The 19,203-nt window shown below is 40.0% G+C and overlaps 4 protein-coding genes and 1 long non-coding RNA gene across 9 annotated transcripts; all 5 read left to right on the plus strand.

The window, feature by feature from the left end:
- The first annotated feature begins 1,235 nt into the window (after positions 1–1,235).
- Positions 1,236–7,288, plus strand: LOC307045543 (apolipoprotein C-I-like). 4 transcript variants are annotated; one of them, XM_079691261.1, is made up of 4 exons: positions 1,236–1,369; positions 1,738–1,832; positions 1,924–2,065; positions 7,059–7,288. In XM_079691261.1, the coding sequence occupies exons 1-4, from the start codon at positions 1,251–1,253 to the stop codon at positions 7,117–7,119; spliced, it is 417 nt and encodes a 138-aa protein (XP_079547387.1). In that variant the 5' UTR covers positions 1,236–1,250; the 3' UTR covers positions 7,120–7,288. The 4 variants fall into 4 exon arrangements, with proteins under 4 accessions (XP_079547387.1, XP_079547386.1, XP_079547388.1 ...); XM_079691260.1 differs by lacking the exon at positions 7,059–7,288 and adding an exon at positions 2,271–2,544; XM_079691262.1 differs by lacking the exon at positions 7,059–7,288 and adding an exon at positions 2,271–2,544 and having other exon boundaries at positions 1,286–1,369; positions 1,763–1,832.
- LOC307047538 lies at positions 3,305–4,876 on the plus strand. The gene is made up of 3 exons (XR_013810474.1): positions 3,305–3,454; positions 4,227–4,350; positions 4,476–4,876. It is a non-coding gene; the product is annotated as an uncharacterized lncRNA (long non-coding RNA).
- A 3,413-nt stretch (positions 7,289–10,701) lies between the features above and the next one.
- On the plus strand, positions 10,702–12,121 carry LOC307045547 (apolipoprotein C-I-like). Of its 2 annotated transcripts, none has more exons than XM_079691269.1 (4): positions 10,702–10,832; positions 11,201–11,295; positions 11,387–11,498; positions 11,892–12,121. In XM_079691269.1, the coding sequence occupies exons 1-4, from the start codon at positions 10,717–10,719 to the stop codon at positions 11,950–11,952; spliced, it is 384 nt and encodes a 127-aa protein (XP_079547395.1). In that variant the 5' UTR covers positions 10,702–10,716; the 3' UTR covers positions 11,953–12,121. The 2 variants fall into 2 exon arrangements, with proteins under 2 accessions (XP_079547395.1, XP_079547396.1); XM_079691270.1 differs by having other exon boundaries at positions 10,744–10,832; positions 11,226–11,295.
- A 3,309-nt stretch (positions 12,122–15,430) lies between these two features.
- apoc4 (apolipoprotein C-IV) lies at positions 15,431–16,364 on the plus strand. The gene is made up of 4 exons (XM_079640262.1): positions 15,431–15,520; positions 15,802–15,847; positions 15,936–16,020; positions 16,133–16,364. The coding sequence occupies exons 1-4, from the start codon at positions 15,485–15,487 to the stop codon at positions 16,344–16,346; spliced, it is 381 nt and encodes a 126-aa protein (XP_079496388.1). The 5' UTR covers positions 15,431–15,484; the 3' UTR covers positions 16,347–16,364.
- An 871-nt stretch (positions 16,365–17,235) lies between these two features.
- On the plus strand, positions 17,236–18,833 carry apoa2 (apolipoprotein A-II). The gene is made up of 4 exons (XM_079640261.1): positions 17,236–17,349; positions 17,478–17,522; positions 17,986–18,217; positions 18,423–18,833. The coding sequence occupies exons 2-4, from the start codon at positions 17,480–17,482 to the stop codon at positions 18,577–18,579; spliced, it is 432 nt and encodes a 143-aa protein (XP_079496387.1). The 5' UTR covers positions 17,236–17,349; positions 17,478–17,479; the 3' UTR covers positions 18,580–18,833.
- Positions 18,834–19,203: the final 370 nt, after the last annotated feature.

Here is a 19,203-nt window from a genome sequence, read left to right on the forward strand (position 1 = left end):
AAGAAAACAGAATCATGTAAGTACATCAGGTTTCATAGAGCCAAATCATGGCATGAAACAAACAGGTAGCACATGGTAGCAACAAAGCAAAAACTGACCGTGACCAACATAGAGGGAGACAGGAAAGAAAATGAACCGACAAGGAGCACAGGGGAGGAGAAGACTGAATACAAAGAGGGGTAATCACAGGACAAGACACAGCTGGGCAGGAGAGGCAGAAACACTAGGGGGGCAACAGGTGAACACAATCAGACAATCAGACACATGAGGGAAAACACAGGAAGGAAGACAAGACATATGGGAGAACAGAATTCCAACATAAAATCATGACAAGACAGACAACTAAGATGTGACAGAAAACTAGGATTGTGACACAGATCAGTTGGAGGTAATGCTATCGGGCTGAACTATGCCCCCCTTCATCACATCTCATCTTTGACACACTGTCACACCCCCCAGGTTTATGTCACGGGTTTTAGTGTTGTCTGTTAGGTTTGGGTGTTTGCTGTCATGTTTTTCCTCCTGGGTTATTGTCTGGTCCTTTTCCCTGTGTTTTTCATGTCTGTCGTTAGTTCCCTGGTGTGTCTAATTCCCTGATTGTTGTCCCCTGTCACTCCTCGTGTGTCTCCTGTGCCCATCAGTGTCAGCCCCGCCCCTGATTATTCCCACCTGTGTCTTGTTACACTGTGTTTAAATTCCCCTGTCTCCCAGTGCTCAGTGTCAGTTCGTCTTGTCTATTGCCATGTCAGGTCTATGCTTTTGGAACTCTTTGGCTTTCCTTCATTTTTTGTCCTCTGTTTTTTGTCATCTCGACTGGAGTTTTGGTGATTACCTTTTTGTTCAGTTTTGCTAAATCATGGAAAAATAAAGTATCTCACAATACTTTACCTCTGCCTCCCTGTCTGCATTTGGGTCCTACATTCTAAGTGCCTTGGAATCGTAACACACACTTTGTGGCAGGGGGAGACTGATCACATCATCATTTACATATCAAATTAACCCATATTTCTCCTGGTCTTTGTCCACAGCATACCTCCACATAGAGATCGCTACAGTCTCCGATTAATGACCCATTGTTTGCAATAATGATTAGATCCTGCACAAAGTGATGATTTTATCTACCTTTTCAATGTGCTGCATAAAACATAATCATGACGCAGTAGGCTATAATCAGTCATCTATCTTTTAATGCAATTGCACGCTGCTGGTCAGCAAAGGGGGCAGTGACACCTCAAGGTCTCCACGTGTACATGTTGACTGAAGTCTGTTGTTTCAGCGTCAGCCTCCGAGAGCGCAGCGGGCTTATAAAGAGGAACTCACATAGACTCTCAAACACACTCAATTTTTTCCCCTCTGAGAAGAACAACAGGTATGTCTGACATTTAATTTGCAACACTGCTAGAATCAAACAAAAATAGCTGCATGCTTCTAAACTATAGGACACAGACGATAAGACTTTAAAAAAACTATCCTCAAGTTTCTATGCAAACCCTTGCTGATACCTAAGGGGATTTGTTTGTTAATATTGACGACTGAGTGTCACACGGAGTAAATATGGTTAAAAGTGTAATTGTGTACCTTAAGTCTGAATAATTGTATTTGTAGTAGTTAATCATTACATGTAACTACACGTAAATGGGGCTGTCCAGCCGCCGTGGTGCTGATGGGAATGCGCTGCTCATGTTGTATCCTTGACTCATTACACTTTAAAAAAAAAAAAAATCTTATAACCCGTAGCCTTTCTTTTTCTTCCCCCATTCAGAAATTCCCAGCCAAGATGAGACTGTACCTCGTAGTTGCCATGCTGGTGCTGGCTTTGGCCGCATTCACACGTATGTCTCGGGTTAATTTAAGAAAATAAACTCCAAGCTACGTTTCCGTTCATGCTGTGTAACTTTTTCTGTTTCTGTTCCAAACCTGCAGAGGCTCAGGAGGCGGAAGCGACCGTGGAGGAGAAATTCGCAGCGTTCACAAACCAGATGGGTGAGATGGGCAAGAAACTGGCAGACAAGGCCCAGACAACCTTTGAAGACATCAGAAGCAGCGAATTCGTTGCCAGCTCACAGTAAGCACGAACGCACACGCTCTCTCTCTCACACACGAAATCTCACACACAAACACATACACACACACACACACACACACACACACACACACACACACACACACACACACACACACACACACACACACACACACACACACACACACACACACACACACACACACACACACAAATGTAACGCTCGTTTTTTTGTTATCCTCCTCAGGACCTGGTTGGAGAAGCAGATGGAAAAGATGAAGCAGAAGTTCAGTGCAATCGGCCAGTAAAATGGTCCCTGTCTCCATCCTAAGACCCCCCCCCCCCACCTCTGACCTCTCCACACATTGCTCCGCTGACCAGACACAATATCTATGTTGCCTCTCTGTAAAGAGATGTTTTTTTTTTTATAATTTCAATATAATGCTTTTGAAGAACCACTGTGAAAAGTTCCAATAAAGACACTGGGGAAAAAAATAAAGCTGTGCTTTAATGTTCACATATTCTGTTTAAGCGTTAGTGATTTTCTATAGAAATAGATGTGCTGAACTGTGTAATACATGAGCAGTTGTTGTGGTGTCACACAGAGTGGCCGCCTTATGTTATACAAAACACTGCAAGTCATTTCTAATTGTTTTCAGATTTATAGGATCGTTATATAGTTATTTATACATTTATAATAAGGGTAAACAACTCATTGAGGGGCTAGGGTTATACTCAAATGGCCTGACTCAATTATAATCTCAGTTTTCTAATTATATAGATACACATTTGTAATCTTTAGACATTGTAAACCTTATGGCAGACGTACAACACAAAACACTTGTCAGATTTATTTCTGTATTTATTTGAAATATTACTTTTTACTGACAGAGCCTGCTGTTTGAATACAAGCTGTTTTTAAACTTAACTCTTACATCACTGAATAAACAGTCCATATGTACATGATATAAAGGCTATCAAACAAACATGTTAATGATTATCAAATTGGGGACAAATGTGAATCATCCTCACAAAACGACCTTTTATTTGGTCATGCCTTTACAAATCCAATTTTCAAGCAGTACAGCACATAACTAGTACGCAGGTACGCATGCGCGGCACAAATCTGAATTGCGTAAAGTTACTTTTGTCACAACGCGCCTTTGCGTACCTCAAAACATCACAAACAAAACACATATTTCGTCTACACGTGTTTCTTGTCAAGACTCAAACTACTAGACGTGTCAAAAAAAACAAAGACATGAAGCAGCTACATTGCCGTTTCGCTCCCTGCAAGAAATCTTCGGACTTTCTGTGACTGACTGAACTGGGTGCTGGCCGAGCCGCGCAGGACATAACCGACGGACCTGTGAAGCTTTACAGGAGGCAGAGGCTTAGATCACCGACCGTGCACAGACAGGGTTAACATCGGTATGAAAAACAGAATTGTGCCAAAACTCCGCCAACTGGCTGCAGTGGGAGACTCCCCTGTGCACATTCTGTGCCCCGCGCACACACTGGAGAACTGCGCAAAATCAGCTGATCACAACGTTCACGCTCTGTGGTCAAGCTGCTGCAGTTTTATTTACAACAAAGTGGAGTAAAACACGCAGTTACAAACTTACTCAGGGTGTTAATGGAAGAGTTTGAAAGCAGATCTTGTGTAGGAATACTCTGTTACAGTAAAAGTCCTGCATTCAAAATGTTACGTTAGTAAAATTAGAAAAGTATTATCAAAATATAGTCAAAGTACCAAAACTAAAAGTACATTGGTCCATTTCAGAATAATATATATGATATGTTTTATAATGATTGATCATTAAAGTGTTATCACAGCTGGTAGAGGTGCAGCTAGTTTGAATGATTTTGTATAGGCTACTGCAGGGTAGCTTGTGAATTTGCAGGTGGAACTAAAGTCTGATTTAACACTCGATTATATTTCACATCATTAATCCAGATCTGTAAAGTAACTAAAAGGTATTAAACACATGTAATGGACTAAAAGTAAACCATTTACCTATGAACTGTAGTGGAGTAGAAGTACAAAGTAGCATCAAAATCATGCAAAGTACAAATATCTCAAAATTGTACTGAAGTAGAGTACTTGAATAAGTGTACTTAGTAACTTCCCACATCTGAAATCAGATATAACTTCAAGTCATGTGATAATTTATGAGTATTTGATCCTTCAACTTGGCCTCAGGAAATGCAAGGACTTCACTGTTTTGGCAACGAGACAGGGAGGTGCATCTTCATCACCTAGCATGCAAGAAGTGTAAATAGAGGACAGTGAAGGAGACACTGAGGAGGACCACGCTTTGTGTGGGGTGAGTACCAAACGCTGTCTCCTGGTACTCATCTGAGTAACTCACTCAAAAAGTTATGTGCACCCCTGATTATAAATCTTAATTAGCCATTATGACCAATACATGCAACCCTTTCTTTCACACAGAGGGGATGCATGGCCAACACCAAAGGTCCAAAGGAGATTCCAAATAGCTCAGATTGTTATGATTTGAGGAAAAAGGTAGGACCCAAATGCAGAATACAAAAAAGGTCTAGGAACAAAAAGCGAGCTTTATTTAAAATAAATCTGATGAACATTACATTACATTGCATATAGCTGACACTTTTATCCAAAGCGACTTACAATAAGTACATTCGACCAGGAAGATAAAACCTTGAAGAAAACAGAATCATATAAGTACATCAGGTTTCATAGAGCCAACACATGGCATGAAACAAACAGGTAGCACATGGTAGCAACAAAGCAAAAACTGACCGTGACCAACATAGAGGGAGACAGGAAAGAAAATGAACCGACAAGGAGCACAGGGGAGGAGAAGACTGAATACAAAGAGGGGTAATCACAGGACAAGACACAGCTGGGCAGGAGAGGCAGAAACACTAGGGGAGCAACAGGTGAACACAATCAGACAATCAGACACATGAGGGAAAACACAGGAAGGAAGACAAGACATATGGGAGAACAGAATTCCAACATAAAATCATGACAAGACAGACAACTAAGATGTGACAGAAAACTAGGATTGTGACACAGATCAGTTGGAGGTAATGCTATCGGGCTGAACTATGCCCCCCTTCATCACATCTCATCTTTGACACACTGTCACACCCCCCAGGTTTATGTCACGGGTTTTAGTGTTGTCTGTTAGGTTTGGGTGTTTGCTGTCATGTTTTTCCTCCTGGGTTATTGTCTGGTCCTTTTCCCTGTGTTTTTCATGTCTGTCGTTAGTTCCCTGGTGTGTCTAATTCCCTGATTGTTTTCACCTGTCACTCCTCGTGTGTCTCCTGTGCCCATCAGTGTCAGCCCCGCCCCTGATTATTCCCACCTGTGTCTTGTTACCCTGTGTTTAAATTCCCCTGTCTCCCAGTGCTCAGTGTCAGTTCGTCTTGTCTATTGCCATGTCAGGTCTATGCTTTTGGAACTCTTTGGCTTTCCTTCATTTTTTGTCCTCTGTTTTTTGTCATCTCGACTGGAGTTTTGGTGATTACCTTTTTGTTCAGTTTAGCTAAATCATGGAAAAATAAAGTATCTCACAATACTTCACCTCTGCCTCCCTGTCTGAATTTGGGTCCTACATTCTAAGTGCCTTGGAATCGTAACACACACTTTGTGGCAGGGGGAGACTGATCACATCATCATTTACATATCAAATTAACCCATATTTCTCCCGGTCTTTGTCCACAGCATACCTCCACATAGAGATCGCTACAGTCTCTGATTAACGACCCATTGTTTGCAATAATGATTAGATCCTGCACAAAGTGATGATTTTATCTACCTTTTCAGTGTGCTGCATAAAACATAATCATGACGCAGTAGGCTATAATCAGTCATCTATCTTTTAATGCAATTGCACGCTGCTGGTCAGCAAAGGGGGCAGTGACACCTCAAGGTCTCCACGTGTACATGTTGACTGAATTCTGTTTCTGCGTCAGCCTCCGAGAGGGCAGCGGGCTTATAAAGAGGAACTCACATAGACTCTCAATAACACAATTGTTTCCCTCCTCTGAGAAGAACAACAGGTATGTCTGACATTTAATTTGCATCACTGCTAGAATCAAACAAAAATAGCTGCATGCTTCTAAACTATAGGACACGGACGATAAGACTTTAAAAAAACTGTCCTCAAGTTTCTATGCAAACCCTTGCTGATACCTAAGGGGATTTGTTTGTTAATATTGACGACTGATTGTCACACGGAGTAAATATGGTTGAAAGTGTAATTGTGTACCTTAAGTCTGGATAATTGTATTTGTAGTAGTTAATCATTACATCGTAACGACACGTAAATGGAGCTGTCCAGCCGCCGTGGTGCTGATGGGAATGCGCTGCTCATGTTGTATCCTTGACTCATTACACTTAAAAAAAAAAAAATCTTATAACCCGTAGCCTGTCTTTTTCTTCCCCCATTCAGAAATTCCCAGACAAGATGAGACTGTACCTCGTAGTTGCCATGCTGGTGCTGGCTTTGGCCGCATTCACACGTATGTCTCGGGTTAATTTAAGAAAATAAATTCCAAGCTACGTTTCAGTTCATGCTGTGTAACTTTTTCTGTTTCTGTTCCAAACCTGCAGAGGCTCAGGATGAGGCCGACTCTGGGATCCCAGAGGTGGGCAAGAGCCTGGCAGACCAGGCCCGGGCAACCCTTGAAGACATCAGGAACAGCGACATCATAACCAACTCACAGTAAGCACGCACGCACGCACGCGCTCTCTCTCTCTCACACACACACTTCGCACACTTCACACACACACAAGGAGGCGGAGGCGGAGGTGACCGTGGAGGAGAAATTTGCAGCGTTCACAAACCAGATGGGTGAGATGGGCAAGAACCTGGCAGACGAGGCCCAGACAACCGTTGACGACATCAGAAACAGCGAATTTGTTGCCAGCTCACAGTAAGGCCGCACGCACATGATCTCTCTCTCACACACGAAATCTCACACACACACACACACACACACACACACAAAGTAATGCTCATTTTATTTTTGTTATCCTCCCCAGGACCTGGTTGGAGCAGCAGATGGAAAAGGTGAAGCAGAAGTTCAGTGACATCAGCCAGTAAAATGGCTGACTTCACCTCTGACCTCTGCACACATTGCTCTGCTGACCAGACACAATATCTATGTTGCCTCTCTGTAAAGAGATGTTTTTTTTTTCTTCTAATTTCAATATAATGTTTTTGAAGAACCACTGTGAAAAGTTTCAATAAAGACACTGGGGAAAAAAATAAAGCTGTGCTTTAATGTTCACATATTCTGTTTAAGCGTTAGTGATTTTCTATAGAAATAGATGTGCTGAACTGTGTAATACATGAGCAGTTGTTGTGGTGTCACACAGAGTGGCCACCTTATGTTATACAAAACACTGCAAGTCATTTCTAATTGTTTTCAGATTTATGAGATCGTTATATAGTTATTTATACATTTATAATAAGGGGAAACAACTCATTGAGGGGCTAGGGTTATACTCAAATGACCTGACTCAATTATAATCTCAGTTTTCTAATTATATAGATACACATTTGTAATCTTTAGACATTGTAAACCTTATGGCAGACGTACAACACAAAACACTTGTCAGATTTATTTCTGTATTTGTTTGAAATATTACTTTTTACAGACAGAGCCTGCTGTTTGAATACAAGCTGTTTTTAAACTAAACTCTTACATCACTGAATAAACAGTCCATATGTACATGATATAAAGGCTATCAAACAAACATGTTAATGATTATCAAATTGGGGACAAATGTGAATCATCCTCACAAAACGACCTTTTATTTGGTCATGCCTTTACAAATCCAATTTTCAAGCAGTACAGCACATAACTAGTACGCAGGTACGCATGCGCGGCACAAATCTGAATTGCGTAAAGTTACTTTTGTCACAACGCGCCTTTGCGTACCTCAAAACATCTCAAACAAAAAACATATTTCGTCTACACGTGTTTCTTGTCAAGACTCAATGGAGTAAACTACTAGACGTGTCAAAAAAACAAAGACATTAAGCAGCTACGTTGCCGTTTCGCTCCCTGCAAGAAATCTTCGGACTTTCTGTGACTGACTGAACTGGGTGCTGGCCGAGCCGCGCAGGACATAACCGACGGACCTGTGAAGCTTTACAGGAGGCAGAGGCTTAGATCACCGACCGTGCACAGACAGGGTTAAAATCGGTATGAAAAACAGAATTGTGCCAAAACTCCGCCAACTGGCTGCAGTGGGAGACTCCCCTGTGCACATTCTGTGCCCCGCGCACACACTGGAGAACTGCGCAAAATCAGCTGATCACAACGTTCACGCTCTGTGGTCAAGCTGCTGCAGTTTTATTTACAACAAAGTGGAGTAAAACACGCAGTTGCAAACTTACTCAGGGTGTTAATGGAAGAGTTTGAAAGCAGATCTTGTGTAGGAATACTCTGTTACAGTAAAAGTCCTGCATTCAAAATGTTACGTTAGTAAAATTAGAAAAGTATTATCAAAATATAGTCAAAGTACCAAAACTAAAAGTACATTGGTCCATTTCAGAATAATATATATGATATGTTTTATAATTTTTGATCATTAAAGTGTTATCACAGCTGGTAGAGGTGCAGCTAGTTTTAATGACTTTGTATAGGCTACTGCAGGGTAGCTTGTGAATTTGCAGGTGGAACTAAAGTCTGATTTAACACTCGATTATATTTCACATCATTAATCCAGATCTGTAAAGTAACCAAAAGGTCTTAAACACATGTAATGGACTAAAAGTAAACCATTTACCTATGAACTGTAGTGGAGTAGAAGTACAAAGTAGCATCAAAATCATGCAAAGTACAAATATCTCAAAATTGTACTGAAGTAGAGTACTTGAATAAGTGTACTTAGTATCTTCCCACATCTGAAATCAGATATAACTTCAAGTCATGTGATAATTTATGAGTATTTGATCCTTCAACTTGGCCTCAGGAAATGCAAGGACTTCACTGTTTTGGATACGAGACAGGGAGGTGCATCTTCATCACCTAGCATGCAAGAAGTGTAAATAGAGGACAGTGAAGGAGACACTGAGGAGGACCACGCTTTGTGTGGGGTGAGTACCAAACGCTGTCTCCTGGTACTCATCTGAGTAACTCATTCAAAAAGTTATGTGCACCCCTGATTATAAATCTTAATTAGCCATTATGACCAATACATGCAACCCTTTTTTTCACACAGAGGGGATGCATGGCCAACACCAAAGGTCCAAAGGAGATTCCAAATAGCTCAGATTGTTATGATTCGAGGAAGAAGGTAGGACCCAAATGCAGAATACAAAAAAGGTCTAGGAACAAAAAGCGAGCTTTATTTAAAATAAATCTGATTAACATTACATTACATATAGATGACACTTTTATCCAAAGCGACTTACAATAAGTACATTCGACCAGGAAGATACAACCTTGAAGAAAACAGAATCATGTAAGTACATCAGGTTTCATAGAGCCAACACATGGCATGAAACAAACAGGTAGCACATGGTAGCAACAAAGCAAAAACTTACCGTGACCAACATAGAGGGAGACAGGAAAGAAAATGAACTGACAAGGAGCACAGGGACTAAATACAAAGAGGGGTAATCACAGGACAAGACACAGCTGGGCAGGAGAGGCAGAAACACTAGGGGGGCAACAGGTGAACACAATCAGACAATCAGACAGATGAGGGAAAACACAGGAAGGAAGACAAGACATATGGGAGAACAGAATTCCAACATAAAATCATGACAAGACAGACAACTAAGATGTGACAGAAAACTAGGATTGTGACACAGATCAGTTGGAGGTAATGCTATCGGGCTGAACTATGCCCCCCTTCATCACATCTCATCTTTGACACACTGTCACACCCCCCAGGTTTATGTCACGGGTTTTAGTGTTGTCTGTTAGGTTTGGGTGTTTGCTGTCATGTTTTTCCTCCTGGGTTATTGTCTGGTCCTTTTCCCTGTGTTTTTCATGTCTGTCGTTAGTTCCCTGGTGTGTCTAATTCCCTGATTGTTGTCACCTGTCACTCCTCGTGTGTCTCCTGTGCCCATCAGTGTCAGCCCCGCCCCTGATTATTCCCACCTGTGTCTTGTTACCCTGTGTTTAAATTCCCCTGTCTCCCAGTGCTCAGTGTCAGTTCGTCTTGTCTATTGCCATGTCAGGTCTATGCTTTTGGAACTCTTTGGCTTTCCTTCATTTTTTGTCCTCTGTTTTTTGTCATCTCGACTGGAGTTTTGGTGATTACCTTTTTGTTCAGTTTCGCTAAATCATGGAAAAATAAAGTATCTCACAATACTTTACCTCTGCCTCCCTGTCTGCATTTGGGTCCTACATTCTAAGTGCCTTGGAATCGTAACACACACTTTGTGGCAGGGGGAGACTGATCACATCATAATTTACATATCAAGTTAACCCATATTTCTCCTGGTCTTTGTCCACAGCATACCTCCACATAGAGATCGCTACAGTCTCTGATTAACGACCCATTGTTTGCAATAATGATTAGATCCTGCACAAAGTGATGATTTTATCTACCTTTTCAGTGTGCTGCATAAAACATAATCATGACGCAGTAGGCTATAATCAGTCATCTATCTTTTAATGCAATTGCACGCTGCTGGTCAGCAAAGGGGGCAGTGACACCTCAAGGTCTCCACGTGTACATGTTGACTGAATTCTGTTTCAGCGTCAGCCTCCGAGAGCGCAGCGGGCTTATAAAGAGGAACTCACATAGACTCTCAATAACACAATTGTTTCCCTCCTCTGAGAAGAACAACAGGTATGTCTGACATTTAATTTGCATCACTGCTAGAATCAAACAAACATAGCTGCATGCTTCTAAACTATAGGACACAGACGATAAGACTTTTAAAAAACTATCCTCAAGTTTCTATGCAAACCCTTGCTGATACCTAAGGGGATTTGTTTGTTAATATTGACGACTGATTGTCACACGGAGTAAATATGGTTGAAAGTGTAATTTTGTACCTTAAGTCTGGATAATTGTATTTGTAGTAGTTAATCATTACATCGTAACGACACGTAAATGGAGCTGTCCAGCCGCCGTGGTGCTGATGGGAATGCGCTGCTCATGTTGTATCCTTGACTCATTACACTTAAAAAAAAAAAAAATCTTATAACCCGTAGCCTTTCTTTTTCTTCCCCCATTCAGAAATTCCCAGACAAGATGAGACTGTACCTCGTAGTTGCCATGCTGGTGCTGGCTTTGGCCGCATTCACACGTATGTCTCGGGTTAATTTAAGAAAATAAACTCCAAGCTACGTTTTCGTTCATGCTGTGTAACTTTTTCTGTTTCTGTTCCAAACCTGCAGAGGCTCAGGAGGAGGCCGACTCTGGGATCCCAGAGGTGGGCAAGAGCCTGGCAGACCAGGCCCGGGCAACCCTTGAAGACCTCAGGAACAGCGACATCATAACCAACTCACAGTAAGCACGCACGCACGCACGCGCTCTCTCTCTCTCACACACACACTTCACACACTTCACACACACACAAGGAGGCGGAGGCGGAGGTGACCGTGGAGGAGAAATTTGCAGCGTTCACAAACCAGATGGGTGAGATGGGCAAGAACCTGGCAGACGAGGCCCAGACAACCGTTGACGACATCAGAAACAGCGAATTTGTTGCCAGCTCACAGTAAGGCCGCACGCACATGCTCTCTCTCTCACACACGAAATCTCTCACACACACACACACACACACACACACACACACACACACACACACACACACACACACACACACACACACACACACACACACACACACACACACACACACATACGTAATGCTCATTTTATTTTTGTTATCCTCCCCAGGACCTGGTTGGAGCAGCAGATTGAAAAGGTGAAGCAGAAGTTTAGTGACATCAGCCAGTAAAATGGCTGACTTCACCTCTGACCTCTGCACACATTGCTCTGCTGACCAGACACAATATCTATGTTGCCTCTCTGTAAAGAGATGTTTTTTTTTTCTTCTAATTTCAATATAATGTTTTTGAAGAACCACTGTGAAAAGTTTCAATAAAGACACTGGGGAAAAAAATAAAGCTGTGCTTTAATGTTCACATATTCTGTTTAAGCGTTAGTGATTTTCTATAGAAATAGATGTGCTGAACTGTGTAATACATGAGCAGTTGTTGTGGTGTCACACAGAGTGGCCACCTTATGTTATACAAAACACTGCAAGTCATTTCTAATTGTTTTCAGATTTATGAGATCGTTATATAGTTATTTATACATTTATAATAAGGGGAAACAACTCATTGAGGGGCTAGGGTTATACTCAAATGACCTGACTCAATTATAATCTCAGTTTTCTAATTATATAGATACACATTTGTAATCTTTAGACATTGTAAACCTTATGGCAGACGTACAACACAAAACACTTGTCAGATTTATTTCTGTATTTGTTTGAAATATTACTTTTTACAGACAGAGCCTGCTGTTTGAATACAAGCTGTTTTTAAACTAAACTCTTACATCACTGAATAAACAGTCCATATGTACATGATATAAAGGCTATCAAACAAACATGTTAATGATTATCAAATTGGGGAAACCATCGAATCTAATGGCAATTTAAAAACAGTTGGAATAATCACAAATAAAAAGAGGCCTTGGCTGGATTCAGATGTAAACCGTTTTAAACACAGTGTTATATGAAACCTAGATTCATACGTGTTGTATGGCACTAAATAATTATTTTACCTATAATGATATTAAAGTCTAATATGAATGAGATTTGTTTCTTCATTTTATGAGAAAAGTGCTGACATGTAAGATATTACTTTCTTGTTGACAACCCAAAGCTGTAAATGGATATTGATAAAGTAGAAGTCTTTGCAAATTAGCCGTAGCAATTTATTTTGTCACATCTAGAGACATATATGATAAAAAAACTCTTGAATTCATAAAAACGTTCCACTTTCTGATCACAACGGGATTTAACGTTTGACCAATTAAAATAATAAATAACTTAGATGAATAATTAATTTGATTACTTCATCCTAAAGTCAATATCATCCCTGAAGCCGATTACTTAACCAACAGAAGCTTCTGGTAGGTAAGAGTTGAGTTGTGTCAATATCTAGTACCAAAGGGCAAGTGCCAACATGGCTGCTTTTCACGCATTTCACAACTCCCGGGCTAAAGTCACTGTTTATGCCGGGTTAATGATCCACCAGTTGTCCCAGTTCAATGAATCCAGTTCCTGTGAAGAGAACAGAGTGACAGAGGTCAGCAGCTGCAGAACAGAGGTCACAGGTTATGATCATATTGCATCAGATGAGTGGGAGGAAATCTACTTGAAATCCATTTGGGGTCAATTTGTTTTAATGTCAGGGAAACTGCGACTTCTTGTTCAGAGAATAGACATGTTAAGGAAAGTTTGCTCTTCAAATGGTGGATCGTTTGGTGTAACACTGTGGAAACTGATTAAAGCAAACTGACACTGAGATTAAAGAAGTGTTTTGTCTGCAACCACTCAAAGCTGGAATAAAAACCGAGATGTGCCGGTATCATTTTTTCGAATAATTGACATTTTATTCTAAGCGAAACCCAATCCGCTTTCCTCTCAAATACAGTCTTTTTAAAACCAACTGTTTTAGAATTGCTTGTATATGATTTTATTTATATTTTATACTTCTGTTGGTTTTACTCTCTGTGTTCTTTAGTGGCTGTTTGTAAGCTAATTGTATTCTCCGTGTTTCAAATCAAATCAAGTTTTATTCATAAAGCATATTTAAAAACGATTTTTGGTCGAGCCAAAGTGCTGTACATGTAATAAAAGCACACTACAATAACATAAGAAACAACAATAGAAAAGACAAGAGTTTACAACAGACATATAAAGACAAAGCACAGAGAAATGTCAGGTGTCATGCTCAGTCTTCAGTGAAGACCCCTAGGGTCTGGGCCGACCTCACATGGAGGGGCAGACTGTGCATATACTGTGTTTGTATTAATAAGTCATGTGAAAGCAGTTCAGTAACTCGGTTTGAAAGAAGCTATATATGTTCATTGTTATTTAAATTGTTTAAATGTAAGTGTATATACTTTTGTTTGTCATTATAAAATGATTTGTTGCATAATGGAAGGATGCTCTTTTTAAACTCACAAATATACACTGGAAAAAATGCTTCTCCAAAAACAAGTAAATATATAATAAAAACAAGGTGTTTTCGCTTTTAATAAATTAACAAATCTGCCAATAGAACATTACATTACATTAATAATAATAAATAATAATAACTTGAATTGATATAGCGCCTTTCATAACCTCAAGGTCGCTTTACAAAGAAACATACAAGGACAAGACATAAAACATAAAAAAAAGTAGAAAATCGCTCGGTAAGATGTCTTGAAGTAAACATGGGATAATTAAATAAATTAGATGTTCTTTTTAGCTGGGAAAACTTATTTTTGAACTATATTTGACCAGAATTTGGGACTTTTTAACAAAAAAAGCCAGAAATGCTTCGACATTTTCAGTTTTCTGATGTAGTTGGAGATTTCCTATAAAATAAGATGTTTTTAAGAGACTTTGACTTAAAAAGATGCCTTGTCTAAAAACAAGACTTAAGTTATTAACTCTTATATCAAGGGTAACGACATATTCTGACTAGAAATGAGACAAATATACTTGGAAAGATTTGACATGTTTGCAGCAAAGCACAGATGTTCAAAAACATAACACACAACCTAATAACAGGTCAAAATTCAGATTTGTTTACACAGCTGCGGGATCAGTTTTGTAATTCTAGTTATGAACTCTAACGTCGACACTAGTGTTGATTTGTTTTCATTCATAACACGCGGCGAGCACAGAGCGGAGTAATGAGAAGATTACATTGACTTTGAAGATGGACTCTGCCCAACAGAAACGCTTGGCTTGGCTAAACAAACTTTTATCAGAGACAGAGACTTTGACTGGCCTGTATACATAAGTGTGTTGAGACATCTAATCCAAAGGGCGCTCAGACAGTTAGTGAACTCTGCTAATGTTGATCTTGAAAAGACATCAAGAGTTCAGGATCTGACATTAACATTTAACACAGATAACATTTAGCGGAGAAAAGAGACACTCTGAACCAATGGCAAGTATGTGATCTAGGTTTCAATGAAATCATGTATGTTTGCAAAAAATGACATAAATAAATTCTTTCTCTCTCTCTACATTTTTTAAATCCATTTCTCTTCACATGTATCTAAAAATGCTTTTTATTATTTGATTACAGTCTTAGAGACACAAAGATAGGTCCCTTTGCGACACTTCAGTGTTGCTTTGCTATCTCTCAGATTCTGTCAATAAAAAGACAAAAACAACGTGTTGAATGATTATTCGCTCTGGCCAACGTACACGCGGTTGCGGTGACCTAATACAAATAAAATGGCTTGATAGCACTTGTATGATTCAACTTCTGTTGACCAGAACCAAAGGAAAGGTAAAGATACACTTTGCCACTCATTTGTACTTTGCTGCGATGACTATTCGAACAATTAGCGTTCAAATCGGGAATTTAATTTGATAAATTGATGTTTTGTTGCTTAAAAAGGAGCAAAACTGAACATAATGTGCTCATAACAACACGTTTGCAGTTGTGACATGTAGTTGAGGTGGTCTAAATGTGCTATATAAATAAATAAAGATTGAGATTTGAACTTGACCATTTCGGCGTTATTGAAATAATATTACGCCTTCTGATGGTTGTGTTTCTCACGACAGATGCATACCAAAGAGCTTGTGTTCGGCCTCATCTTACTAATGCAAGGTATGACTTTAAAAGTAATTATTCTAGTCATTCAGTCCTTTTATTTCTGAGCTTGTCCTCCCTCACTGACAAACATCCTCCTCTGCAGCATGTGGACCTCTTTTGGCAAAGACAAAGGCTCCACAACAACCCAACTCTCCAGGATTCATGCAGTGGCTGGCGGAGACATTCAGGTATCATCCTCACTCTCACCGTCATTAATGCAAACAATTTGGACTCATTTTAAAGATAATATCTGAATTGTTAACATTTGTCATGGTCTCTGTGTACTCGTGCATCTCATAGGGGAGTCAAAGCTACATTCCAGGGTTTTATGGGTCCAGTGCTGGGCTTTCTTTACGCTTACTACGAAGACCACATCCAACCAGTGACGAGCAGCTGCTTTCAATGGTTCTCTAGCGTGTGGGAGAAGATCCGTACAACCGTTTTCAACCACAAGACACTGCAAGCAGCTAATCCAACGGATTCCGGGACAAAAATAAAGAATAGCTGGCAATAAATGAATATTCCCGCCACATTACGAATCTGTATTTCTTACCACTCGATCCTGAACATATCATAAGATTTCACTGCTGGTTCTGTCCAATATAGACATGTTGTTTAAGAGTGTATTGTGCTGTATGGACACAGTTTGTCATGCAAAAATGCACCTTGGCCATTACCCGAAACATAAATGTAGCACGTAAAAGGTATAGCCCATTCAAAGCTAATGCACCAACAACAAAGAATGTAAGCCTTTCTTTAAGTGAATGAACTGCAGATGTGTGTTTGTTATGGTTTTATTGCACTTATTTAAGTCACAGGATTTAATGTTCTGGAAAAATCTGCAAAGAAAGAGAGGTAATAAACAAATACAGAATAAAAAAAGCTATCAATCATAAAAACGGTCCCTAAAATCACTTTGCATGGAGTCGACTTCAGGGAATTAAGGTGAAAGGTGAAGGCAGTAATCCCAGCATGCATTGCTCTGGGTACAGCACAGTGTGTCTAGACCTGTCCTGGTTGATTGACCTGCTGACCATTTCACTCTGATCTATATCTGAGCAGGCATTTTAAAGTGAAAAATGTTGGTTAGCTGGAGTTAATTTGCTAAAAAAATATATTTCTTTGCACTGGCAACAATACATAAGCTGCCTTAAAAGTGTTTCGTCGATTTTGACTCACATGCACCATGAGGTTTTGCAAACACTCCACTAATGCAGTATTATCAGCAGGGCTCCAAGTGCATGCCACATGAACACATGAGCTTACACTGGAGAAACATTGCATAACCACTGACTCACATTTCAACGTATGATTTTTAAGGGGAATATCATGTACAATGGACTTTGTGTAGCTCATGTGCACGCATGTGTGTGTAGGTGTGTGTATGCTCATCAGATGACGTTTGTTTGCAGTCCCCCCCTATATCATCCTGTCCAGATGTGAGCTCCCAGTTACAGACAACTCGCTTTCAGAGAACACTGTCACTTCTTGGACTTGTACATCCAACCCAACCGCAGGTAACGTCTCTTTTTACTGCAGCTTTTATTCTCTACTACATTTAGGTATCTGACTTTTGCATTCAGTTTTATATTGATTGACAAAACAGAGTTCCTTTAAATTGTTTTATGTTTCTCTTTTGTTTCAGACATGAATGCAAAATACACTTTGGCACTGATCCTGGCTCTGCAGGGTAAGGCACAAATACCAATGTGATCTGAAGAATTGTAGTGTATGGATTCGATGTTTAACCACTTTTTGACCATGTAAAAAGTAGAGCATATCAACTGAAACACAGAGAAAGATTTGAAGCGATGAAAATGCTTCTGCTTTTCTTGCATTGTGCATGTAATTGTGTTTTGTTGCAGTACTTAAAAAGACACTTTTGCATGGCTTGCTGCTGCGCTGATTTATCTGCAAGACAAAGATTGATTTTTAAATAACACACTGAATAGTCAAAGAAATCTGTCATTGAATTGCCAAAAGGGAAAAGTCAAGATATGCAAAGCAGCTCTTCGTTGGTTCTTCGATAGTTCCTCCAAAGCAGGATTCCTAAATATACTTAGTATCTCTTGATGTTCTTTTGACTTAAATTCATCTGGTTTTTGCAACACTGGTCCTATCATAACAGTCCAACCATTCTGATTTCCTTCCAGTCTCCATGAGCCTGTGTGAGGTTGCCAAACCATCCCAGGAACTTGTTGACAAGTATGATGCCATGAAAACTGTCTTCTACCAGAGGCTGCTGACCGCTTTCTCAAAGGTGCAGGCTGTCGCTGCTCCCATTGTGGAGAATGTCGGAACCAGTGAGCGTGGCCAGGCTGCCAAGGACTACATCGAGCTCGTGCAGACCAAGCCCGAGTTTCAAGCCGTCGTCAAAGTTGCCACGTAAGTTTTCAACAAGGAATTTGCTTCCTATGAAGACCCTGTATTATTAACCAAAGAAAGGACAGCTTTTCTGAACTGCTTTTAGTTTAAAATCCATATCCACTACAAATGTGCAGTGAATTCCAAAATGAGATTGCTCTACTAAGATACTGAATGCCTCTTCTTATGAGTTTTCTTTAAATAATCTGTCTTCCCTGACTTGCAGTGGCATGGTACAGGAGGTATCTCCCCTGATGGACCAGGCCCGTTCCTCACTGCTGGGTCTGTACGAACATTACGTGCGCCCCCAAGTTGGAACCCAGCTGAGCGACACCATCGACGGCATCAAGGTCTACCTGGACAAATACATGCCCGCAGTATAAAGAAGAGCAACTGCAGCTAGCCTCGTGTCAGCAGCCTGTTAGAGATGATAGATCATAGAAACAAACACACGTTTAGGCCGAGAAGAGCAATGCACAATGCAAAAAATACTATCTTTTTGAATTTCAAACAGGGCGAATATCCCCTATGCTAACTGTGCATGTAACGTATTTTGTGTTTGATACACTGACCAACATGTCTGTGTGACTGTGTATGTATATGTGTGAGTGTGTTCATTAAAATGAACTGGAAACTATGCAAAGTGTGCTTCTTCATCATGACATGCAACGTTTACTTTCACAGTTGATATCATACAGCTTCACTTTGAATATAATGTATTTTGTTCATAGGGACGAAGCATTTTAGCATAATTCAGATACAGAGCATGAAAGTTAAAATGGTTTTCAATACCGAACCCTAATACTAGTTTGTGGAGTGAGCTATAATATATTATTTTAAGAGTAGAAGAATTGTTTTAGACTCCACTAATCACGGGGATGTACTATGCATTTTATTTAAAATGAAACAATTAAATATATTGCTACATACATGAAGATCATTCAATCAAACATTATGGAGCTGTTTTGTTTATATCATCAGCTGCCAGTTCGACACTATTGGTACTG

The sequence above is a fragment of the Notothenia rossii genome, assembly GCF_949606895.1.
Source record: "Notothenia rossii genome assembly, chromosome: 7".
Lineage (NCBI taxonomy): Eukaryota > Metazoa > Chordata > Actinopteri > Perciformes > Nototheniidae > Notothenia > Notothenia rossii.